General features: G+C 42.9%; 1 protein-coding gene across 5 annotated transcripts in view; it reads left to right on the forward strand.

The window, feature by feature from the left end:
- The window catches only part of plcb1 (phospholipase C beta 1), a 1044484-nt gene that overhangs the window by 870684 nt on the left and 146902 nt on the right, over positions 1-26898 (forward strand). For all 5 annotated transcript variants that reach the window (XM_069932441.1, XM_069932442.1, XM_069932443.1 and 2 more), the window contains exons 18-19: positions 16730-16814; positions 20740-20864. In XM_069932441.1, coding sequence (XP_069788542.1) covers positions 16730-16814; positions 20740-20864 — 210 coding nt within the window. The remainder of the gene's footprint in view (positions 1-16729; positions 16815-20739; positions 20865-26898) is intronic.

Raw genomic sequence — 26898 nt, forward strand, 5'->3', positions numbered from 1 at the left:
TCTATTATTAGTTCTTTTGTTTTTGAGGAGTTCAAGATGAGATTGTTCTCTGAACACCATGTTGTCAGCCTTTGGACTTCAACCCTGTTGGGATAACCTCATACTACCTAAAAATGTAATATAAAATAAATGCGTATCAATATTCGGGTATAATTTACTCAATGTCATTAAACCCAGGGTTACAGGATTTTATTCATCCAACTCAGCCTTACGGAAGAAGCCATTTCCCAGTCTGGCCATCCTGATGGTAGTAGGACAAAGATACTATGTGATAAATCCTCAATAATTCTTTGAACCTTTTTAAGCACATTGCCAATGAATGTCATCAATAGAGGAATTACCAAGAAAGTGACCAATTACCAAGAAATTTGGGGGTTTCAAGATTGAAGATTCAATTTATTGTCATAGTATTAAAACAGTGTTCTGTGGCATAAAATTCTCTTTTGCCTGCTACACGGCAGACAGAGTCGCAAAAAGTCTTTTTCCCTTTGTCATACCCAGTGAGCCAGTGACTGCATACTCAAGCTTAACTGATGTTCATCAGAGCTTCAGAGGCCAATGCTTGCTTCTCCCTTCACCTGACAGACATTTGAAGGCAAAATCTAGCCAAACTGAAGATCACACCTGGTGGAAAAATAAGACTGAGTACACCCATCAGGTTACTTCTTTTTAAATACTGGTACTTTAGAGATACAACACAGTAACAGGCCCTTTTGGCCCATGAGCCCACACTGCCCAAATACATCCACATTACCAATTAAACTTCAAACCTCATACGCCTTTATAACGTGGGAGGAAACAACCAATGTTTTGGGCTTGAGCCCTTCATCAACGCATGAGCAAAATGTGGCAGGCACCCGAACGGTACCTAAATGAAGGGCTCAAGCCTGAAACTTTGGTTAAGCACCTTCAACTTTGCTACACAAAGGACACTGTTTGACCTGCTGAGTTTCCCCATCATTGTGCTTTTACTTCATTCACAGTGACTGCAGAATTTCATGTTTTATGCCTGAGAACTAGTGGCCACTGAGGTCTCCCTACTACCAGACACCTCCCCTCTCCATCTGGATCAGTGGGCTGAGTCCAGTCAGTTTTGACTTGTTACCTAACAGTTCTTATTATGTTGGCACAGCCAATGCTGTTATAATCCTTGATAAGTAAGATGAGAATCTAAATTATTTTATTATAAAGGTTACCTCTTTACTCCAGCGACATTGGAACCTGGCCATTGCCAGACCACATAAAATAGCGTAAAACAGAAATTGATCCCTAAGAGAGCCCCCTATGTAAACATATCAAAGGTAGAACAAAGCTTAAAACAGGTAATAATAATGTGGGGTGGCACGGTTAGCGTACCAGTTAGCGCCACGCTTTTACAGCACCAGCAATTAGGACGTTAGTACAAACTCCATACAGACAACGCAGGAATCGAACCTGGTCCCGATCGCTGGTGCTGTAAAGATTGAATGCTGCGATCGGGACCAGGGTTTGATTCCTGCGCTGCCTGTACAGAGTTTGTATGAACAGCAGCAGATTCAAACGTGCCAGAGCATGTGAGCAGCAGATTCAAACGTGCCAGAGCATGTGAGCTGCCAGACCACAGAGCACCAGATAAGAAAGGTACAGCCTGTATCTGACTTTCACTTTGAAAATTAAAATTAATTAAAACCTTTTGCTCCTAGAAATAAATTATGGAATAAGGGAGAATTAAAATATGAGGTAAAATATTTATTGTCTAATCCAAAGTGAAAAATAAAGAATATTTATCAAATAAAAGTTTGTCATTTGTGACTATTCTAATTTTAAAATTTAAATTTAAATTTTAAATTTAGATATACAGCACGGTAACAGGCCGTTTCAGCCCACGAGTCCATGGCGCCCAATTTACACCCAATTCACCTACACCCCCAGTACTTTTTGAATGGTGAAAGGAAACCGGAGCCCCCGGTGAAAACTCGCGCATGCACAGGGAGGACGTACAAACTCCTTATAGACACCGTGGGATTCAAACTCTGGTCCCGATCGCTGACTCCATAAAGGCATTACGCTAACCTCTATGCCAACTTTGCTGCCCCTGAGTAGGGTTATAGAATTCTAGAGCACAGAAACAGGCCCTTCAGCTCACCTGGTCCATGCTGGCCTTTTGCCTGTCCACATTTATCCCATTTGCCTACATTAGGTCCATTTCCTTCCATGTCTTGTCTGTTTAAGTAAAACAAAACACCAAAATGCTGGAGGAACTCAGCTAATCATTCAGCATCCATAAAATACAAAGATATATTGCTGACATTTCGGGCCTGAACCCTTCTTCAAGGATTAAGCAGAATGAGCCAGAAGCAGGATATCTCAGAAAGTCTCAGAATTCAGATAATGCAGCTGGGGGAGGAATCCAGGCCAACAGAAGGTGTTAATTGGATATGATAAGGGATGAGGTATGAATTTATCATGTTTTTGTGAAAGGAGATAGGGAAGGGAGAGACAGTAAAGGGGGAAGGTGGGGGGGGGGGGGAGTGAGAAGGAGTGGATTTAACGAAATGCAGAGAAGTCTATATTAATGCCATCCAGTTGGAGGGTGTCCAGTCGGAAGATGAGGTGTTGGTCCTCCAGTTGGCGAATGGTCTCAGTCTGGCAGTGCATGAAACCATGGACCAATATCTCAGCAAGGGAATGGGACGGGGAATTGAAATGGGTGGCCATTGGGAGATCTATTCTATTGCAGTGGACAGACCTGAGGTGCTCAACAAAACGATCTCCTAGTCTGTGCCCAGTCTCTCCAATGTAGAGGAGATCACAACAAGAATACCAGATGCAGTAGATAACCTGGGAACCCAAATGGTTGTGAGGGAAGAGGCGTGGGTGCAAGTGAAGCATCTCCTGTGGTCACAGAAGAAGGTACCAAGGAGACATTTTGTGGGCAGGAAGAAGTGGACAAAGGAGTCAAAGAGGGAGCGATCCCTATGAAGGCAGAGAGGGGAGGAGAGGGGAATATGTGTCTGGTGGTGGGATCACATAATAAATGATGGAAATGGTGGAGGAGGATGTGTTGGATGTGGAGGCTGGTGAGATGATAGGTGAGGTCAAGAGGAATCCTGCCCTTGTTGAACATGGGGACGGAGGGGGCCAGAGATGATGGATATGCGGATGAGTGCTGAGTTGATGGTGGTAGAGGGAAAGCCATGTTGTTTGTAGAAGGAGGACATTTCTGATGATCTGGCATGAAGTCCTCGTCCTGGGTGCAGATGCAACGGAGATGGAGAATTTGAGAGAATGGAATGGAATCCTTACAGGGGACAGACAGGGTGGGAAGAGATGTAGTCGAGGTAGCTATGGGAGATGGTGGGTTTGTAGAGTTTGTCTCCTGAGATGGAGACAGATAGATTGAGGAAAGGGAGAGGGTTGCTAGAGATGAACCAAATGAATTTGAGGTCAGGGTGCAAGTTGGCTGCAAAATGGATAAAGTCAATGAGCTCATCATAGGTTCATGAGACACCATCAAAGCAGTCATCGATGTAGCGGAGGAAGTGTTGAGGGGCCTTGCCTGTGTAGGCTTGTAACATGGATTGCTCCATGTAGCCAACAAAAAGGCAAGTATAGCTGGGGCCCGGGTACCCATGGCTACCCCTTTGACCTGGAGAAAGTGGGATGAGTCAAAGGAGAAATTATTGAAGATGTGGACAAGTTCTACAAGCCAGAGGAGGGTGGTGGTGGTGGAGAGGGACTGAAAGAAACGAAGGCCATCACTATGGAGAATGGAGGTGTTTAGGGTTTGTATGTTCATAGTAAACATGAGGTCATCGAGTTTAGGGAGCTGGGAGTTATTCAAGTGATTGCGTATGTGAAGTGTCCCGGCTGTAGTTTGTGAGAGACTGGACCAGAGAAGACAAAACACAGTTGAGGTAAGCAGAGACCAATTCGGAGGGGCAGGAGCCCCTGGACATGATGGATCTGCTGAGACAATTGGGTTTGTGTATTTTGGGAAGGAGGTAGAAACAGATGGTACGAGGTTGGGAGGTCACTGGAAGTGATGAGTTCAGAGATGGTGGTGATACAGTCGTTTGATGAGTTTTGGTGGGGTCCTGTTGGAGGGGTAAGTAAGAGGAAGTGTCTGCAAGCTTGATGGTGAGGTTCGGATTGGTGCGGAGAGAGTGGAGGGCCAGGCATTCCGAGGAGGTGAGGTTGGAATGAACAAGGAGAGTAGTAAAGTTGATACGGTTGATGTCATGATGGCAGTTGAAATATAAAGGTCCAGAGCAGGCAGAAGACTGGAATGAGGTGTCCAGGATGAGAAAGAAGGTTTCCTCCCCCAGCAGCATTGTCTGAATTCTAAGATTTCCTGCTTTTGGTTCATTCTGTTTATTCCTTGAAGAAGGCCTCTGGTTCAAAATGTTGGAAATATATCTGTCTTTTGTGGACACTGAAAGACCGGCTGAGTTTCTCCAGCATTTTAGTGTATTTTTTCCAACAATCACAGCATCTGCATACATTCCTGTTTCACTCTTGCTTAAGTGCCTGTCTAAATGCCTCTTGAAGATGATTTGTCTGATTCCACCACCTCTGCAGTAGTGAGCTCCTGACATCAACCACTCAGAATCAGAATCAGAATCTAGTTTATTGTAAAGATCATGTGTCATGAAATTTGTTGTTTTGCTGCACCAGTGTTGTACAGAACAAGGTGCAAATATTACAATAAATCACAATTCCAAATACATTATTGAAAAAAATAAATGATTAGTACAAAAAGAGAGAAAGTGAGGTAGTGTCCTTTCATTGTCCTTTCAGAAATCTGATGGCAGTGAATAAGCTATTTCTATAACATTCTGTGTGCATCTTTGAGCTCTTGTACTTCCTCCTGATGGTAGCAATGAGAAGAGAGCACAACCTGGGTGGTGAGGGTCAATGATGAGAGAGCACAACCTGGGTGGTGAGGGTCTTTGATGATAGAAGCTACTTTCTTGAGGCACTGCATCTTAAAGATCTCATTTAATAGAGTGACATTTAATGCGCATGATGGTACTGGCTGAGTTCACAACCATCACACCCATGGCCTTCCCTGGGTTGGTGGTGAGGCAACCCCATGGCCTCCTCAAGGTCAGTGGTGAGACAATCCCGTGGCCTTCTCAAGGTGGTGGTGAGGTGACCCCCAGCCTTCTGCAGGTCGGTGGTGAGGCAACCTCGCCGCCTTCCCCGGGTCAGTGGTACATTCTTTCTTTCCTAAGCGAGGGCATAGTTAGAACATTTAAAATGACTCCTGAGGTGGTGATGTGCCTCTCATGTGAGATGTGGCAGTCCTGAGAGAAATTTCCTCTCCCGAAGAGCCACATCTGCCAGAAGTGCATGCAGATGGTCAAACTGGAAGACCGTGTTAGAAATCTGGAGCAGCAGCTGAAAGACCATAGGCTCATAAGGGAGAATGAAGCAGTCATAGATCGGAGCTACAGGGAAGTAGTCACACCTAGGCTGCCAGAATCAGATAGTTGGGTGACAGTCAGAGAGTGGAAAGCAAAGGTGAGCAGGCAGGTAGTACAGAGCACCTCTGTGGCCATTCCCCTGAGTAATAACTGTATTGTCCTGGATACTGCTTGGGGTGGGGGAGGGGACATGACCTATCAGAAGGGAGCCATGGTGGAAGGGCCTCTGGCTCTGAGCCTGGCCCTGAGGTACAGAAGGGTGAGACAGAGAAGAGGAGACCTATAGTCATAGGGGACTCCATAATTAGGGGAGCAGACAGGAGATTCTCTGGGCATGAGAAAGACAACCACATGATATGTTGCCTCCAGGTGCAAGGATCAGAGGTGTCTCTAATCAGATCCAAGGCATTCTGGTGTGAGAAGGAAAGCAGCTAGAAGTTGTGATACATGATGGTACCAACGACATAGGAAGGAAGAGGGATGAGGACCTGAAAAATGAGTTTAGGGAACTAGGCAGAAAGCTGAAGAACAGGACCTCAAGGGTAGCATTCTCAGAATTACATGATGGTGATGGTAAAAACTGGAGGAGATGGCAGATGAATGAGTGGCTGAGGAGTTGGTACAGGAATCAGGGATTTAGATTTTTGGATCATTGGGATCACTTCTGGGGAAGGTGGGACCTGTACAGATTGGATGGCTTACACCTGTTTATCATTTATATTAATGATTTGGAGGAGGGGGTGGTTAACTGGGTAAGCAAATATGCAGACAATACAAAAATAGGAGGAGTGGTGGATAGTGAGGAAGGTTTTCTTGGATTACAGAAGGATTTGGTTTGTTTGGAAAAGTGGGCTGAAAGATAGCAGATGGAATTTAATATAGACAAGTGTGTGGTGCTGCATTTTGGAAAAAAATAACCAAAATAGGACATATGCAGTTAAGGAGAGGGCATTGAGGAATGCAGAGGAACAGAGGGATCTTTGAGTTATGGTACAGAGTTCCTTGAAGGTGGATTCCCATGTAGACAGGGTGGTTAAGAAGGCATATGGTATACTGGCCTTCATAAATCATAGTATAGAGTATAGGAGCTGGGAGGTGATGCTGCGACTGTTTAAGGCATTGGTGAGGCCAGGTTTGGAGTATTGTGTTCAATTCTGGTCTCCAAATTATAGAAAGGATATATATAAGGTGGAGAGGGTGCAGAGAAGATTTACAAGGATCTTGCCTGGCTTACAACATCTAGGGTACAGAGAAAGATTAAGGAGTCTGAGACTTTATTCATCGGAATGTGGATGGTTGAGAGGGGATTTAATAGAGGTATTTAAAATTATGAAGGGAATAGAGGGACTAGACGTGAGTAGACTCTTTCCCCTGTGGGCAGGGGAGGTTGGAACAAGAGGGCATAAATTAAGGGTAAGGGGGCAAAACTTTAGGAGAAATGTTAGAGGATGCTTCTTCACTCAGAGAGTGGTGGAAGAATGAAATGATCTTCCAGAGGAAATAGTTGTGCCAGGGTCCTTTCTGTCATTTAAGAGAAGGTTGGATGTGTACATGGATATGAGAGGGTTGGAGGGTTATGAGCAGAGAGTGGGAGGGAGGAACTAATGGAGTTGTTCAAGTGAACCGGCGCAGACTCAAAGGGCCGATATGGCCTGTTTCCATGCTATAAACTGTTATATGGTTATAATATCTTTGAAGGCAGATTTGCTAGTGAGGTCTGGAAGGTTTAAACTAGATTGCAAGAGGGATGGAACCTGGAGTGATAGGTCAGTGGAAGAAGTGCATGGAGTAAAACCAGATCTATAATTTAGAGAGGCTTTGAGGAAGGAGAAGCAGAATAAACGTGGTGAGGTAGAAGGGCTAAAGTGCATGTACTTGAATGCAAGAAGCATCAGGAATAAAGGTGATGAACTGAGAGCTTGGATACATACATGGAACTATCTGCAGTGGCCATTACAGAGACCTGGCTGACACCAGGGCAGAAATGGATTCTGAATATTCTTGGATTTCAGTGTTTTAAAAGGCATGGGTGGGGGGGAGGGGGAAGGGAGGAGGGGTGGCACTACTGGTCAGGTTTACTATAACAGCTGCAGAAAGGATGGGTAATGTAGCAGGATCCTCTTTTGAGTCAGTATGGGTGGAAGTTAGGAACTGGAAGGGAGCAATTACTCTTATTGAGAGTATTCTATAGGCCCCCTGGTAGCAGTAGGGATACCGAGGAGCAGATTTGGAGGCAGTTTTGGAAAGGTGCAAAAATAATAGGCTTCTTATCAGGGGTGACTTCTACTTCCCTAATATTGACTGGAACATGCTTAATACCAAAGATTTAGATGGGGCAGAGTTTGTGTGTCCAGGATAGATTCTTGTCACAGTATGTTGACAGGCCAACTAGGAGGAATGCCATATTAGATCTTGTATTAGGTAATGAATTGGGTCAGGTCACAGATCTCTCAGTGGATGAACATTTGGGGGGTAGTGACCACTGCTCCCTGGCCTTCAGCATTGTCATGGACAAGGATAGAGTCAGAGAGGACAGGAAAATATTTAATTGGGAAAAGGCAAGCTATGAGGCTATAAGGCTTGAACTCGCGGGTATAAACTGGGATGACATTTTTGCAGGGAATTGTACTATGGAGATGTGGTCGATATTGAGGGATCTCTTGTAGGTTGCAAGGGATAAATTTGTCCCGGTGTGGGAGAAAAGGAATGATAGGGTGAAGGAACCGTGGTTGACAAGAGAGGTGGAAAATCTAGTCAGGTGAAAGAAGGCTGCATGCATGAGGTTTAGGCAGCAAGGATCAGATAGGTCTCTTGAAGAATACCGGGTAGCAAGAAAGGAGCCTAAGAGAGGACTGAGGAGACCAAGAAGGGGACATGAGAAGGCCTTGGTGAATAGGGTTAAGGAAAACCCCAAGGCATTCTTCACTTATGTGTAGGACCAATTAGAGATAAAAGTGGGAAGATGTGCCTGGAGGCTGTGGAAGTAGGTGAGGTCCTCAATGAATACTTCTCTTCAGTATTTACCAAAGAGAAGGATGGTGATGGTGAGGACAATCTGGGTGTGTTAAATATTCTAGAGCATATTGATATTGAGAGAAAATGTGTTGGAACAGTTACAATACATTAGGACAGATAAGTCCCTGGGGCCTGACAGAATATTCCCATGCTGCTCCACAAGGCAATGGAGTAGATTGCTGGGTCTCTGGCAGGGATCTGTGTCCTTGTTATCCATAGGAATGGTACTGGAGGATTGGAAGGTGGCAAATGTTTTCTCCTTCTTCAAAAAAGGTAGTAGAGTAAGTCCAGGTAATTAAAGACCAGTGAGCTTTATGTCTGTGGTGGGCAAGCTGTTGGAAGGATTCTTAGAGATAGGATATATGGGCATTTAGAGTATCATGGTCTGATCAGGGACAAATCATGTCTCACAAGTCTGATAGAGTTCTTTGAGGAGATAGCCAGAGATATTAATGTGGATAGTGTGGTGGATGTGATCTACATGGATTTTAGTAAAGCATTTGACAAGATTCCACATGGTAGGCCTATTCAGAAAATTAGAAGGCCTGGGATCCAGGGAATCTTGGCCATGTAGATTCAGAATTGGCTTGTCTGTAGAAAGCAGAGGGTTGTAGTGGAGGGAGTACATTCAGATTGTAGGGTTGTATCTAGTGGAGTCCCTCAAGGATTGATTCTGGGTCCTCTACTTTTTGTGATTTTTATTAACAACTTGGGTGAGGGGGTGAAAAGGTGGTTTGGCAAGTTTGCAGACAACACAAAGGTTGGTAGTGTTGTGGATAGTGTAGAGGATTGTAGATGATTGAAGAGGAACATTGATAGGATGCAGAGCTGGGCTGAAAAGTGGCAGATGGAGTTCAATCCGTAGAAGTGTGCAGTGGTACACTTTGGAAGGACAAACTCCAAGCTAATGGAGTTAATGGCAGAACTCTTGATCGTGTGGAAAAGCAGAGGGATCTGGGGGTCCATGTCCACAGATTTCTGAAAGTTGCCTCACAGGTAGACAGGGAAGTTAAGAAAGCTTATGGGGTGTGAGCTTTCATAAATCAAGGGATTGAGTTAAAGAGCCTTGAGGTAATGATGCAGCTCTCCAAAACTGGTTAGACCACACTTGGAATACTGTGTCCAGTTATGGTCACCTCATTATAGCAAAGACGTGGAAGCTTTGGAAAGGGTGCAGAAGAGATTTACCAGGATGATACCTGCTTTAGGGAGTATGCATTATGAGCAGAGATTAAGGGAGCTAGCGCTTTACTCTTTGGAGAGAAGGAAGATGAGAGGAGATGTGGTAGAGGTAAACAAGATATTAAGAGGAATAGATAGAATGAACAGCCAACACCTCCTTACCAGGGCACCACAGCTCATTACAAGAGGGCATGGGTGGGAAGTTGAAGAGAGATATTAGAGGAAGCGTTTTTTTTTTACCCAGAGTGGTTGGTGCGTAGAATACACTACCTGGTTCAATGGTGGAGACAGGTACATTGGTGAATTTAAAATGGAGGGTTTTGTGGGAGGCAGAGTCTAAAGGTCAGCACAACATTGTGGGCTGAAGGGCCTGAACTGTGCTGTACCATTCTATATTCTATGTTAAAAAAATACATATTCCTCTGATCCCCTTCAAGACTTCAAGATGTAACCTGTCAACATCCTCATAGGAATTAAAGTGACCCCAGTGATTTGGTTGTAGCCTCTTCCATGATCATTCCAACGTGCTGCACGTTTCTCCTCAAGCATCACTGATCATGGCCCTCTCTGTAAACTATACCAGGGATCAATGTCCCAGTCATGACCCTACCTGGGAGATTCTTTGGGCACAGGAGCTCATCGGTCCAGTATATTTCATGGGGTGCAGGTTTCTATTCAATTGTAGAGCAACAGCTCCCCCTTGCCTCATTCATGCCACCACCACTCCCCCCCCCCGACACAACTTTGGCAACCTGCTATTGCAAGGTGGTTGTCACTGTGAATGGACTGTAAGGCTGTGACTCACACTCCGCCAGTCAGGGAGGGAGTGACGCATTAGCTATGACCTCTGCAGATAGTTCCAGTCAGGAACTGTGCGGGGATCCTTTTAAGGAAGGAATAAGGGGGCAGGCTATCCAAGTAATCTTTTAAAAGTAAAACTTCTCCAAGTTCATGGTGTTTCTACCATTGTGGGTGATTGGTTTAGTGTTTCAAACAAGCCAATTTCCAAGCAATACCATTCAGCCTTCAACACCTATGGCCCCTCTATGACCTTCTGTCTTTTTTGCCAAGTGAAACAAGATTGACTATTCATAAACCTTCATTTCCCAAGTACATCACTGTCATTACTTGTTTTCATGTCATATGGGTTCTTGGTCAAGGCTAGTTTTGAGTCATCTGATTCCTTATGAAAGGTGCCGGTCACCATTCATTATTTTCTTGTTTGTTGGAGCCAATATTTCCCAATCAGATCAAGCAATATTTTATGACTGATCTTTTTCTGCTGCCAAACATTTAGTACAACACTGAAAGCAGGGAGGGGGTGAGTTGCAAGGTGATGTTTGGGCACCAAACCTATGTCTATTGTTCAACTGTGCTTCCTACAGGGAGGCAGCTTAAAGCTAGAGGTTTGGGCCCCAACTTCAAGTCACTCTCTACGGAATTGTTCACCCCAAGTCGCATCCACGTGCCGAGGCTCTCCCTTTCCCTTCCAAGAGACAAGGGTGATGATGTAGCTGCAGACATGTCCAGCAGAGGAATTTTGTCAGGCATGGAATTTCAGGAGGTGTGGAGTTCAGTCATATCATGGAAATAAATCAGAGGTATCTTTTAGGTTTTATGGCTGTAATCGTGGTAGGTAACATTATTAGCATTGCTGTCCGTTTATTTAGAAGTTGCCAGTATTGTCCATGGTGTGAACATTGAAATCTAGAGTTGATGACAGTGCTCCACTGCTCTAATACTATGTCACTTCACTCCAAAAACATGAAGATGAATGAGTTTTACGTATTATTCTCTCTGAAAACGACCCTGAAAATTTTCATCTTTGAGTGCATAATGTGTAAATGGATTCTTTTTAATAATGTTTGTTTGCTAGGAGGTTTTGTGGTTTTTAACAAAAGATATTTCTGCTCTCTCTGCTATCAAACCAAACCAGATTGCTTCATGAGGAATATGGAAAGGCATCTCGCTCATCAGACTGCTGTAGCCCAGCATTAATTCCTCTTCCCTTCTACTGCCACGCTCAATCCCCACTCTCCAGTCTTAAACCTCTTTCCCTCCCACTCCCTTCCCTTTCTCTCCATCCTTCCTCTTTCTTTCTCTTCTCTGTCCTTCATTCCAATTCTCTCTCCCTCTCTCCATCTATCCCTCCCTCTCTCCATCCATCCCCTCTCTTCCCTCTCACTTCATCTTCATTGTTGCTTTGAGTGCATCAAAACCCAACCTGATAAAAAGTTTCAGCCCTAAACAGTAACGATCTCTTGTCTTCCATGGAGGCTGCCTGAGTTCCTTCAGAATTTTGTGTGTTGCTAGAATGTTCTGCAGGTTTCATCTATCTTTTCCCGACTAGGAAGAGCAAATTACCAAACTATCGCCTTCTTCAGAAGCAGGAGTCAGCCATTCAGCTCATCGAACCCGCTACCTCGTTCAATAAGATCATGGCTGATCTTGCCATGGATTCAGCTCTATCTACCTGCTTATTGTCCATAATCCTCAATCCCCTACTATGGAAAAATCTACCTAACTGTGCCTTAAATATAGTTAATGAGGCATCGTCTCCTTCTTTGTTGAGTATGGAATTCCACAGATTCACTATTTTCTGCAAAAAGCAGTTCCTCTTCACCTCCATCCAAAGCTACTTTCCTGAATCCTGGTTCTAGATTTGCATATCAGAGGAAATTACTTCCCTGCTCCATAAATCTTCGTCCGCGAAGCCAAGCCAAAGACTATCGTATCTACCCCTTTCATAATCTTTTATTTTCTGTAAGATCCCCCTGCTTTTCTTTAATTCTAGTATATTGATGCACCATCAATTACTTCAAAAGACTCTGTTATATAAGAACTGATAGGCTTTTATTAACAACAGAAATGGGGAATGTCCATGCTGATCGACTGCCCTGGACTGAGGAGGGAGCTGTGGCACAGTCACTTTTATTCGGGGGTCTGTGAGAGGAGTCACAAGTACAGTCAGCAAGGGGCATGTCCAGACAAACTAGAACAAGTGCTAACATATATACAGTAGTTTACCACATGTATACAGAGCAAGGGAACTCAATAGGCCATTTCAAGCTGCCATGTAAAATGGGATTAACTGGGCAATTTTCCCGGTTAGTGACTCATTCACGCAGCAGGTTGAAAGGGTCCGACCTGGTCAGGGTCGTCCCAATTCAACCAGGTCCCTGCCCCACATTGGAGGTAGTCAGGGAACCCAGTAATACTCACCTAGGTTGCGTCCTTCTGCGACTTGAAATGAAAATGGCTGACTCGGTTGTTCCAGTGATGTCGGCACTTATGTGCTGGTGTCACAGGGAAACCCCTGCCAGCCATGATTGGGATGGGAGAGAGAGCCCACTGCTGCGGGGCCGGCCATGGGGAAGGGGTGAGGGGTCGCTGCCGCGGAAAAGGGGAGAGGGGTCGGCTGCCACAGGGAAGAGAAGAGGAATTGGGTGCCGTGGGGAAGGGGAGAGGGGTTGCTGCCGTGGAGAAGGGGAGATGAGTTGGCTGCCGCGGGGAAGGGGAGAGGGGTCAGCTGGTGCAGCGAAGGGAAGAGGGATCAGCTGCCGTGGGGTGAGGGGGAGCGCGATTGACGGTGGGAGGGAGACTGACAGCTGGTGGGGGAGTGACTGACGGCTAGTGGGGGGGGGATGGGGAAGACTAGTTTGCTTGATGCGTCACTTACCACATCATCGCAGGGGCGGGATGCCTCTTAAATCGCCGGGCTGGCGATTTACTGGGTTGATCCCCCCCTCAACTTAAAAGGTGCTGGAGGCACCTTTGCCCCACTAATCGCACCTGGGTTTCAGGAGGGCTACCCAGGTGCTGCAGCTTGAAAGCACCTACTCTCTCCTCATAGGCCAATGCCCTAATCTCCAGAATCAACCAGGTGAATATCTTGTGCACTGCCTCCAAAGCCAGTATATTCATGAACAAGTAAGGAGACCAGAACTGCATGCAGTACTCCAGGTGCAGCCTCACCACTACCCTTTACGGTTGTGGAGGGTGGCAGGATTAGCGTAGCCATTAATGCCAATGACTCGGGTTCAAATCCATTGCTGTCTGTCAGGAGTTTGTACATTTTCCCTGTGTCTGAATGGGTTTCCTTCTGGGTTCTCCGGTTTCCTCCCACCCTCCAAAAACCTATGCGAATTATAGGTTAAGTTGTACATGTGGGGGGCATGGGTGTGGGTCATTTGGGCCTGTCATCCTGCTGTATGTTTAAACTTATAAATGTAATCTCCCTGCTCTTAAATTTGATCCCTCTAGCAATGGAGGCCAAAATTCCATTTGCTGCCAAATACTGAAGATTTTACTTGTTACAACAATTACCTGTTGCAGCTGCAAACCAAACTTTTGCGATTCATGTCCCTCTGTAAATCAGCATCCAACAATCTTTCACCATTTAAATAATAATCTCATCGACTATTTTTTCATCTTACCAAGATTGCACACCATCTGCTAGACCCTTGCCCACACTTAACTTATTTGTACAGTACTTATCTACAGACTCTCTATCTGTTCCACATCATTTGCTTTTCCACTCAGTTTAGTATAATCAGAAAACCTAGATTCGATACCTTCGGTCCCTTTTTCCAAATCGTTAATGTATATCATTAAAAGTTGCAGGTCCTGCACTGAACCCTCTGGCACTTTGCACATCACTAATTGCGAATCAGAGAAAGATCCATTTATCCCAACTTCCTGCCTTCGACGTGTTCGCCAATCCTCTGTCCATTCAAATACATTGATTCATTTGGTTTATTTAATTTTAGATGAAAAGTAATATCTTGTATATTATTAGGATCTGACTGTATCTTCACAGTGTTGAACCTCCTCATCACAGAGGGTACAGAGATGTGATAAAAATGTTATGAGAGCCCAGGCAAAAGGTACAAAAGATTTATTAAGTAATCAATCTAATCAACAAGTAGTGAGTTCCGACAATCACAACATTTCTTAATTCTGTAAAACTACAATCTTGTTTCCACATATCTACGACATTTAAAACTTCCTAAAAGTGTGAAACCAGAAATCTATGATAACGGGGAAAACAATATCTTGAGCCCATCTGGTTGAACTATCAGAACTCAGGGTGGAAAGTCAGCACCTTTTTCCCAGGGCAACAGCAGCAAATACAAGAGGACATCTGTTTAAGATGAGGGCAGGAAAGTTTAGGGAGGCTTCAGGGGTACAGTGGTAGGTCCCTGGAATGCGTTGCCAGGAGTGGTGGTGGAGGCTGGTACAAATAGAGATGGTTAAAAGACTCTTGGGCAGACACATGAATGTAAGAAAAATAGACAGTTGTTTGTGTGAGGTAAGAGTTTAGATTGTTGAATAGGTTTAAATACTGTAGGTCGGCACAGCATCGTGAGCCAAAAGGCCTATTCTGTGTTGTAATGTTCTGTGTTCCATCTAGGCTGAAGTTATCAGTACATATTCATCAAGCAACAAAATAATCTTTACCTTCAAACCCGAGGCACTGGGAAGCTTATGGTGGAGAAACATTTCAGTCCTTAAAGTGAATTAAAACTCTTCAGCTGAACACTTTTTACTGTATGATTGCTGATATCTCATTTGAGGACTCAACTGATTATTTTTATTAGTTATCAGCTGAAAAAATTGTTTTACCGCATGTTGAACACAACTGCCAAATTATCGCCTTACATGAGGTTAAGATCACGTAACATTTTTGAGCCTGATCATTCTTTGTTCAAACAAGTCTTCATGTTACCTGTGGACTAAGTTAATCATTCCTGATCCCGTGGTTGCCTGGCTATTATTCATTGTGCTCTTGTTGGTCCCGTCAGCTGTGTTGAACAAAGTGTATGACGGTTGTTATCACCGTTTCCATAAACTTGGTTTTCAGCTGAACATGTTCAGTGTTTGATTAGTCACATTCCATTACCATGTTTCTCAAATGATGTAATTCCAAGGATTGCTGGCATTTTTCACCCAAAGTCATTTTACAAAATCATTTTGGCTAAAGTGGAATCCTATGATTTATTTCAACTTCATATTCACATAATCTAGGAAGGTAATTTTGTACACATTGTTTAAAAATAAATCTATTGAATGCAGAGTGTAGGAAAGCAGACATCCAATTTATAAATTTCATAAGAGGTATTTTAATTTTAATTTATTTGATTTATTTGTTGAGCACAGCATTACCCTGAACAATTAGACCTAACGAATTAATTAATTAATTTGCATTTGTACATCCTGTGTTATTTTCTAATTAAAATGGTGCGCAGTTTTTGAGCAGACCTCTCCAATTAGACAGTTTTGTTTCTCATCTAGATATATCTTTATTTTCCCATTCACTCCCTTTCTCGAATGTCACTCTTTGATCTGCTTATTCCTTCCTTCCATACAAAAGACAGCTCATTGAACACTTGGTATACAGACATCTTTGTAGACACCAAACAAATAGAAGATATCAGAAGGCCCTTCTGGCAACACAATGAAAGTCTCAGCAGTTTATTCCCCGGCGTGTCCTCTAAAACTGCTGCGGGAAATAACATATTAGTGATTGACATTGCAACCAAAACTTTACAACAATTGGAAAATCTGCCTTCTTGGGATGAGAATGTTTCAATTGAGGTTTTCAAAATCACGGGAGAGTAAACTGTAAAATTATTTGATATCTCTTGGGTGGAGTGTCAGCTGATTAAATTCTACCAAAAGGACCAAGTCAAATACACTTTGCAAACTTGTCACTCAAAAAATGTGGAGAGTTTGCTGGCACAATGTTCTCTAGTGGTGTACATTCCGCTTTTTGTGAGCACAGAAACGAATATGTTCACACAAGTACTTTATTGTGTTTTATCAGGCCTATTCATCACATGAATTATGCTCCCAGAAACCAGCTCAGAAGATAGTTGGCTGCAAGTAACTTCACATTCACTTCAAGTTTTAAAGATGCTTTTCCCTGTTTTTTTTTTAATTTAGTTTACAATAAGATTTGAATTTCTCCATTAAATTTTATCTCTTGGCTGCGGCCTATTTCTGAATTTTTTTTAAATTATTTCACTGTTGGTGCAAAACCAGATCAGTCTTAAAATCTATCTGAGGTTGTTTTCCAGTGAGTAGAATGTGGTGCTTATTGAATATTTGTGCTTCATTTGCAGAGAATAACAAGAGCTTTGAAATGTCATCTTTCGTGGAGACAAAAGCGCTGGAACAGTTGACCAAATCTCCAGTGGAGTTTGTGGAGTATCCTTTTGGAGAGATTGTACCGAGCCAGACCCCATCATGTGCTTCAAAGCCCTCTTTATCACTATTTGCTGGAGTTTGTCCCACAGAGAAGAGTGTTCCACAAAGGTTCGAGTTGTACTATTTGATTGAAAAGAAACTCAGGACTGCATGTGATGTCATGTATGTACTTTGACAATATTACAGTTTGTCTCAAAACATTTTTGAGCCTGATTTTTAATCATTTTTAATTTTTAATTAAATGATTTTTAATCATTTAATCATTTGAATCATTTTTAATAAACAGATTAATGTTGACTTTAAAAAGGAACCTTGAATATTTGAGTGAAAGATATGAAAGTAAACATCACAATTTTGAGTGCAAATGTGCTTCAGGCTTACTCAGAGTATTTAATCCAGTTTTGGGGGTTGTTCTAACATTAATATGTATTTTCTCCACAGTTTTCCAACCAAGGCTTTCTCATGAAATAATATTTTCAAGAAAAATATTTATTTCTCTTGTGCAGGAGCACAATAAACTGTTGTTTATTGCAATGTTTTCTCACTGTGCCCTCGAATTTTATCTGAGAAATGCTGGTGCATTTTTTGTAGGATCAGTACATGGTGAGTTGTGGTGATGCACATAATTGTAGCGGTGAACCGGCCCTACTTATCTCGTGCAGTCAGTGGGGCAGCCACGACAAAGATCACGTTAGGGTCACCAGTGTAGCGTGTTGTGTTAAATGAGCTCACAGCCTGTTGTCTGTCTTTTTGCTGTGCTCACACACAACGCAGTACACCATGAACCTTCTGAACAGCTAGTGTGTTTACTCTGTTACGTCGCAGACCAGCAGCAATAGAAATTCACCAAGACAGTTATTATTTTTCTTGTAAAACACTATTTTTTATTAATTAGCACTATTAATATAACGCATTAGTCAAATCAATCTCAACTATGCACCAATGTACGTGTGTGTGTGTGTGTGTGTGTGTGTGTGTGTGTGTGTGTGTGTGTGTGATACCCAAACCATTACAGCTTAGGCACAATTCTGGAAAATCATTCCAAAGTTCAGTCTTAGAAATCCTGTGTCGTAATGCAGACTTTTAAACTGATGGCCAGAAGTAATCACAAAGGAGGTAGGAGAGACTGAGTGACTCGTGAACCCTTGTCGAGTTTCTTGCTGAGAAATATCCTTTTGGGTGAATGGTTGTCACAACTCCCCTTTTCCCTGCATAAGGGAAATGAAATGAGTGACTTCCACGATGCTTCCAAAACCAAGGTATGGGTCAGTTGAAGTGACCTTTCCTTTGGTCATGGTATGGTTCACTAATTCCCCTGACAGGAGAATCAGCCAAATTGCCCATTTCACACAGAGTCACTCCACCTTAGTGTTCCATGAGATGGCTGGTGGTCAATAATGAATTCTGTTTCCTCAGTGTTTCACCCACATAACTCTCTCACCACCTATGTCCTTGGGAAAAGCAACAAATGTTCCTTCGCCTCTCCAAAGTAAAGTTGGATCCAGTCTGAACTAGTCGTTGCCACCCAGTTTTTTCACACCTGTGAATGGTTACACCCAGTACTAGCCCTTGAAGAAATGAAACGGGAGCTCGTAACAAGTCATAGAAGTACTGCATCTTTGAAGTGGCACCAATGCAGAATGTAATGTAGATTTTGCATATCACTTTTGCAAATGTTAGTTTAATTTGATTTAATTTAGAGATATAATGTGGTAACAGGCCCCTCTGGCCCATTAATCCACGCTGCCTAAATGCATCCAATCTGACCAATTAACCTACTGACCCCATATGACTTTGGAACACGTGAGGAAACGCAGCAGCTGGAGGAAACTCGCAAAGTCACAGGGAGAATGTACAAACTCCGAACAGGCAAGGCCAGATTCGAACCTTTAAAAGTTTTTCACTAACACTCATCCTAACAATGCCACCCATATGCCTAGGGATTGAAAATAGCACACAGTTCATCCTCATGTGCAACAGACTTTTGCAGAGAGAGCCCATGTACAGAAGCTGCCTTGTCCAGCCTCATTGGCCAACAACACAGGGGCACCCAAGTCTGCATGCTTCGTCCCCTCCTCTATTCTCTCTGCACCCATGACTGTGTAGTCAGGATTTAGCTCCAACTCAATCCATAAATTAGCTGACACCACCACCTTTGTTGGCAGAACGACAGGAAACAATGATTCAGAATACAGGATGGAGATCGAGAAGTTGGTTGAGTGATGCCAGATCAACAACCTTGCTCTCAACGTCACCAAGACCAAAGATATTATTGTTGGCTTTAGGAAGGGAGGCCAAGGGACCTCACATCTGTCCCCATTATTAGCAGGGCAGTCAAGAGGGTTAATACTTTCAAGTTCTTTGAAGTCCAAATATCAGAGGACCTCTCCTTCTCCTAGTGCCAGCACATCAAGGCAGCTATAAAGAAAGCATACCAATGCCTCTACTTTCTAAGGAATCAGAGGAGATTTGACATGTCATAGAATACTAACCAACTTTGACAGTTGCACTTTGGAAATTATACTGACTGGTGGCATCATGGCCTGGTTTGAGAATTCAAATGCCCAGGAATGCAGAAGGCTACCATTAGGCAGAAGGTACAGAGGCCTGAAGTCCAGAGCCTATAGGTTCAAGAACAGCTTCTGCCAACAGCTTTCAGGTTCTTGAACCTCTCCGAACTACCCAAACTCTAACTGTAAAAAGATCTGTCAGCTCCATTGAAACACCATTTGTTTTGGTGGTAACTGCAACTGTAAATATTGATTTATATTTATTATCTCATTTTCTGTTTGCCATATTGTCATAATTTGGAATTGGTGTATCTGCAGCAAGTATGAATCTCAGAGCATCTGTTCATTTTACTTATGTACAGGAAAATAAACTCTCATACTTTGCTGGTTTTGCATTCTATTCCAGTTCCAGATGAATTGGTTAAGATCAGACTGTTTGTCCTGACATTGGCCACTGTGTGGGGCTGTATCTCCATTGACACTCTCCACAAGAATCCGGTCTGATTCAAATCAATAATTTTAGGTACTCAGACTTATTTAAATTATTATTATTAGCTCTAATTCAATAGGTTCAGACTCAGATCAGGCTATAAATTATTTTATTTTGGGTGTGCAGGGCTTGGAATGTTGTTTGAGGGAAATGTATCCTGAGGGATAATGGCAGGATTTGCCATGTGTTGGTGACATTAGCCTTTGATCCTAAGATATTTTCTCAGAAGAATTCCCATAATAACGTGTTGCAAGCAAAAATCTGCTGGAGATATGGGAAGGTATATGAAGGTAAAATAAGTGAATAGGAGTTGGGATATGGATCATTCCAGGATTTCACTGAATGATGCAGCAGACTGCAAGTCAAGTCAAGTTTATTTCATCTGATTGTACAAGTACAACCCAATGAAACAGCGTTCTCCGGTCCTCAGTGCAAACCACATACAGACAAACAATGCACATGCAGGACAAGTTTTTATCGATACAAATAAATAAATAAAATTGTTTTATGAATATGGAAATCAAAAAAAAAGAATATGAAAATCTCGGGTGGTCAGTCCTTTGGTCATTCAGCATTCTCCCTACCTGTGGGAAGGAGCTTTTCCTCAACCTGGTGATGCTGGCTAGAATACTCCTGTATCTCTTTCCCGACGGAGCAGATGCTGTGAAGGATGTTGTGTGCGGGTGAAAGTTGTCCTCAAAAATTTTGCTTGGCCTCTTCAGACAAAGATCCTGGTAGATCACGTCGATGGTTGGGGGTGGGGGGGAGATTCCTGTAGAGGTGCGAATGGACTCGTGTATAGAAACCAGTCAGTGGTCCCTTTGCATCCTCACATGGTGATCACATATTGTTCAGACTTTCATCAGAATGAAAAGAATTGCATATCCTTCATTTACTGTTACGTTCCTTAGTAAATGCTCTGCAGATACAACAAACGACAGCTCAGTCGCATTTATCCCAAGGGCACCCGGGTGGATTCCTCCAACTACATGCCTCAGGTATTCTGGAATGCTGGATGTCACTTGGTAGCCCTGAACTTCCAGACTTTAGGTGAGTGCCACAGGTGTGCAATGTTCCTAAGTTTTAGAAAGGATAGCTTCTGAAACACTTCCCTGATTGGGAACTCGAAGCTCACTCACTCAAGGTGAGAGGTTGCTTGTTTAAGACCACGAGCAATTTCTCACTGAAAAATCTGTAAAACCCAGAGAGCTGTGAGGCCAAAACAATGAAGATATTTGAAGCTGAAGTGGATAGATGTATGCACCTGAGATCATTGAATAAGGAGAAGATTCTAATGGAATGGAAAAGACCAAATTTAGCTTTTTGATTCAAAAGTGGAGTAAACTTAATATTTGTCATTGGGAAAATGATCGAAGCTTTCATATAAAATGTCAGAACACGAAAGTCAATGTGACTTTGTGAAAGAGAATTCAAGGAAGGGCTGCAACACAGAAGAAGGCAATTTGGCCCATCGTGTCCACTCTGGCTCTCTTTCAGGTCGCTATCCTGTTCCACTCCCCCTACCAATCCCACTGGCCCTTTCTTCAGAGCTCTGCATGTTTTTCTTCAGTTGTATATTTGTCCAACTCCCTCTTGACCACCGCAGTGTAACCGGCCTCACTTTTTCTGCAGGTTTCATCCGCATCCCATGTAAAAAGCTTTTTCACATCTCACTTCATTTCTACACCTGTGATCACTCGGCCTAAACCTCTCCACTAAAGGTAAAGTTTCCCACTGTCCACTCTGTCAGACCCTTCATTTTATCCACCTATCATATTTAAATTTTACATGTATACCTACAGCATGGTAACACATCTTTTCAGCCCATGAGCTCACACCCTCCAATGACACCATTTAACCTACAATCCCAATTTGTTTATGGAGGGTGGGAGGAAACCAGAACACCCAGAGGAAACCCATGCCACTTTCAGATGGAATCGCCTGGAGAATGCGGCTCTGAAGCAGGCTGCAAGTGTCTGCGAAGGGACGTTCAGGTGGCAGCACTGAAAGAGGTGTTCTGAAGCGGGGAGAGGAGCTACAGAGCAAACGTCGGCTCCTGAGTCCGGGAAGGGACAGCCGTCTCCCTGATGCCTGACAGCTCACCTCCCCACTGCCTGACAGCCCCCACCCTGCTATCTGACAGCCCCCTCCTCGCTGCCTGAAGCCCCCCAGCGCAGAACTGCAGGGTTGGGGTGGCTGGCAGGGGAGTACAGGGCTGGGGCAGCCTGTAAGGGAGTATGGGGCTGGAGCAGCCAGCTGGAGAATACGGGGCTGGGATGGGCGGCTGGCAGGGGACAGGGGCGGCCGTCCCCGAGAATCCTGACTTATCGAAAGCTCTCACCGTTTAAATTTGTGTGGATGCATAAGCCCCGTAGTCCCCTGACTATCAACAGCCTGCCCGCTGCTAGGCACCTGAAAACTGCTAGCAGCTTTGCCTGAGCTGCTTTCAGGTGCAATAGGGGATTCTCGGAGCAGGATATTATACTTACAGGAGAAGGGTTAGGTAGGTACCTCCTGGCCGGGTACTCCACTTTCAGGTAGCCACCCGACTGCTGCATAGGAGTACAATAGGCTGCTTTACAGTCAGGTATCGTGGCCACCTGAAAGTGGCTACAGAGAGAACATTCAAACTCTTTACAGGTAGCACTGAACTCGAACCCATGTCGTTGGAGCTGTACTAGCTTTGTGCTAACTGCCAAGCTAACCATGCTACATTCTCCCAGGCTCTCCTCTCTGAACCAAATAGACCCAGCCTCTCTAATCTACTGTAACTGTACTATAATTCTATGAGTCTTTTGGCTCACATCCCAGGAACCCTAGACTATTCTGGACCCCCTCTAATACCCTTGTTTCTTTTCTGAAAGTTAACACTCAAAATTGCGCACAGTATCCCATTTGAGGTCAGACAAATGTTTTATTCAGCCCACAATTATATGAGCCTTTTTAACACTTCCTCAACCTATCTGTCACTCATAGTTGACTATGTACCCACACTTTTTTTTGCCTCTCCACTACCCTCTCCAAAAACATCAGTGCATGTTTCCCTGCATTAACATTCATCTGCCATTGGTCAATCCATTCCGCTTGCCAACATGCATTAGCTGGGTACTGACTGGTTGCATCACAGCCTACTTTGGGCATTCAACTGCCCAGGAATGCAAAAGGCAGCAAACACAGCCAAGTTCATCAAAGGTTCTGACCTCCCATCCATTTGCAAACATTTACGTGAGACACTGCCTTAAGAAGGCAACCAACATCAGAAAGGACCCCCAATCACCCTGGTCACAACCTATTATCACTGCTACCTTTGGGCAGCAGGCACCTAAGCCACAAACCAGCACCTCTCAGTTCAGGAACAAATCTTTCCAATAGCTATCAGGCTCTTGAACCTCCCCTTGTTACACAAATCAGAGACTGCTCCGACACCAGCGTCAGCAAAGAAGGATTTTGATGCATACAATATGTACCTTATTAATGATAATAAATCATTATTATCATCAATCTATTATTTTTCAGTTTATTACACTGCCAACATTTTTCCCATAGTACATCAAAGAGCACGGCACAGAAACAAGCACTTTGACCCATGTGTCTGTGCTGAACATGATCCTTATCCCTCCATCCTCTGCATATACATGTGTCTATGTCAAAGCCTCTTCAACGTAGATATCATATCTATCTCCAGCACAACCGCTGGCAGCCTATACCAGTCGTCCACCCCTCTCTGTGTAAAATAAATTTGTCCTGCACAACTCCTTTAAACTTTCTTCCCTACAGATTAAATGCTTGTCCTCCAGCATGCGATATTTTTACCCTAGGAAAAAGATTCCGTCGAATGCACCTCTAAGTCTGAGAAATTAACTTGAGTCCAAAAAAAGAAATGCTCTATCACTAGGCACTGGATGACAGCTCGCTTCACCTTTCTCTTGTCTGGAATGCACCCAATCGCCAGAATTTTGTGTCTTTCGACATTGAGTCAATCTCACACCCAAATTAGCAGCGTTGCTTTTACCCCACGAACTTCATTTGCTGTTGAGATGGAAAAACTTTCTGGAAGTTTGTGGCCACTATATCCACTGGATTACTCTTACTGGTTCTAACTGCTGTACGCTCAAAATAGTTATCAAATTTGTTAAAACATGATTTTCAAATTAGTGCGGGAATGCTTTGCTGTCCATTTACCTCCAGTTGACCATTTTTATATATCTCAGAGTTTTCCCATGGCCATGGTGACACAGGCTTGAGAGCCAAGTGGTGCCCTTCTCCTCAATCACACATCCATGAGCTGAACTGACCGACGCCCCCACCAGGCAGAGGTCATAATTTAATAACATGCTTTTAAATTTGTGAAGATGGCTAGAATTCAGCCTCCTAATACATTAATGGGGAATTGTCATCAGTGATTTCACTGTGATTCACCCTAAACAGTCTGGTATGAAAATTATTGAATTGTAGTGTGGCACAGAAGGAGGTCAAGTCAGTTCATGTGGCTACACCTGTTGAATGAAATACCTAACCAATGAACTTGAATGCCTTTATTAGACTTTTCTCCATTAGTCTGCAAATATTAACCTTTTAGTTATTATTATTAAATAAGTTTCCAAGCCAAGTCATGCAGCACATAAGCAGGTCCTTTGGCCTATCAATCTATGCTAACCATGAAGTACCTATTTTCACACATCCTACACTTGTTCCATTTCATTTTCCCACATTCCCGTCAGCCTTTCTCCGATTCAACCATTCACCCTGCACACCAGGGGCAATCTTCAGTGGAAAATTAACGAACCAACCTCATATTTTAAAAATACGAGATACTTTTTTCCTTCTGTGTTGCATTGAGTTATTGTTTGTTGGAGGCATTTTACAATACTGATGTAAGAATGTCGTTGTATCTGTACAATGTACTGATGTGTATGATATTAAACAATATTCATCATCATCAAATTAGAAACCTGGCAAATACTATCCAATTAGCACTGGAGAACAGGTTTGAACCCAGTCTGTGGAGCTGGGAGACAGCAGCTCTAGCATTTGTTCCAGTGCCCTGCATTCAGGCAATTCATTCTACATAAGCCTTGCTGTTGATGATGAGGATTGTTTTGCTCATTAGACAAGATCTTACTGAAGTTTTGAAGGTTCACTCTTGAATGTCACTGACTTGCCACCTTTATGCACGCACGTACACACACACACACACACACACACACACACACACACACACACTCTCTCTCTCTCTCTCTCTCTTCCCTTTTTCAATTTTTTTTTATTGGGTTATATGCTAAATATAATACAATGAAGGAAAGGGTATAAAACTGAAAATGCAAGATCACACATATATATATTACAAGATTTTATATAAATATATATCTCTCAAGATAAAATTTCAAACAGTATAAACTCAGTTCCGCCCTCCACTACACTGGATAAAAACAGAAAAAACATCAAAAATATTACATATATATATATATAAAACCCTCCCCCACCCCCACCCCCACCGACCTAACCTGCTCTATTAAAAAAACTAACCAAACAAAACATCTGAGCAGCTTAACCTGAGGGTTACAAATATTTTGTAGCTTTTGATTCATATGTTGAATCAAAAAACAAAGGTAAGTCTATATCTCATCTGGAAATGTAAATACATCTAATCGCATTAAAAACATTTAGATTAAATAAAAATAAGACATGCCACTTTTATGAAGTGCACTATGTATCTTCAAATTTCACCGGTGAATCAAATACGTGATAGCTATTTTTTTTCTAAACTTAAACAGGATATAATATAAGAGAACCATTGAAACACTGTTGGAGTCTAGAGTCTTTCAATTTGAATAAGATGGCTCTTCTGGCCAACAATGTAGAGAAGGCCACAATCTGTTGAACAGGTACAGAAAAACTCCCTATGTCTGGTTCAAAATCCCCAAAAAGAGCAGTTATTGGATTGGGCTGTAGCTCTGCCTGAAATACAATTGAAAAGATATTAAAACATAAATTTCCAATAGATTTCTAAGGATGGACAAGACCAAAATATGTGTGCCAATGTAGCAATATCAGATTGGCATCTGTCACAAGTAGGGTTAATATTAGAATATCTGAAAATTCACCCCAAGAAACTCCACATTCAGAAGAAGAGTGGAAAGTGATTGGGTTATTCTTATTTAATATATTCAGGGAGTTATGGGATAGGGATAAATGCAGGAAAATAGAACTGGGATAAAGGATCAGCCTTCAACTTTCTGTTACCGCAAAGCAGGCATGAAGGGCTGAATGGGCTTTCTCTGGTTCTCAAATATTCATTAATTTTTTTCTGTCATAACAAAATATTGATTGGTCACAACTCCCATAATTATGATGAAAGTCTTGAGCTACACTTACTTTTTACCTTTATTTGATTTAGTATTAATGCTGTGACGGAGTATTTAGAGGTGGTTTGGGAGGTATTGTTAGAGCAGCTTGCACACACACATTTTTAAAACACAGAATTTTTGCAGGATTTTTGCAAATGTTTTTTGCAAAGAGAGCCACAAAGTTGCAGAATACAGCTTGACTGGAAGAGCATGTGATTTTTGCAAGCAGGCGGAGAACAGTTTTACTCTCAGAGAGGGAGGGTGTGAAACAGAGAGAGAGGAGACCAAAATCAGTTCCAGAAGGACAAAGCTGGCAAACTTTTGAAAGACTGGTCAAAGGAGAAGACAGGCAGCCTGAAAGGTGACCTGAAAGAAAGAGGATCATCTGGAGAACCCTGAAGGGGGCAAGTTTCGTCAGCAAGACTGATTGAGAAGGAATCAGTTGTGGATGACCTGGAAAAGGAATCTCTCTGAAAACCAGCAAGAACCCTTCTGAGTGGTAACCATTTGCCTGTTAAACACCATAGCCTGGTGAACTTTGTTAATGCTAACTTCTGTGCACAGTACAAGAATTGCCTGCAACCAGTGAGATCGGACTGTGATCCAAAGAACTTTTCTAATCTTAAATATGCATTACACACACCTGCACTTAGTATTAGAGGGGGGATTTAAGTAGGTTAGGTAGGTTAAATAAGTTGATAGTAATAAGTTAAAGATTAATTCTGTTTTCTTGTTCA

This window comes from Narcine bancroftii, chromosome 4 (genome assembly GCF_036971445.1).
Source record: "Narcine bancroftii isolate sNarBan1 chromosome 4, sNarBan1.hap1, whole genome shotgun sequence".
Taxonomy (NCBI): domain Eukaryota; kingdom Metazoa; phylum Chordata; class Chondrichthyes; order Torpediniformes; family Narcinidae; genus Narcine; species Narcine bancroftii.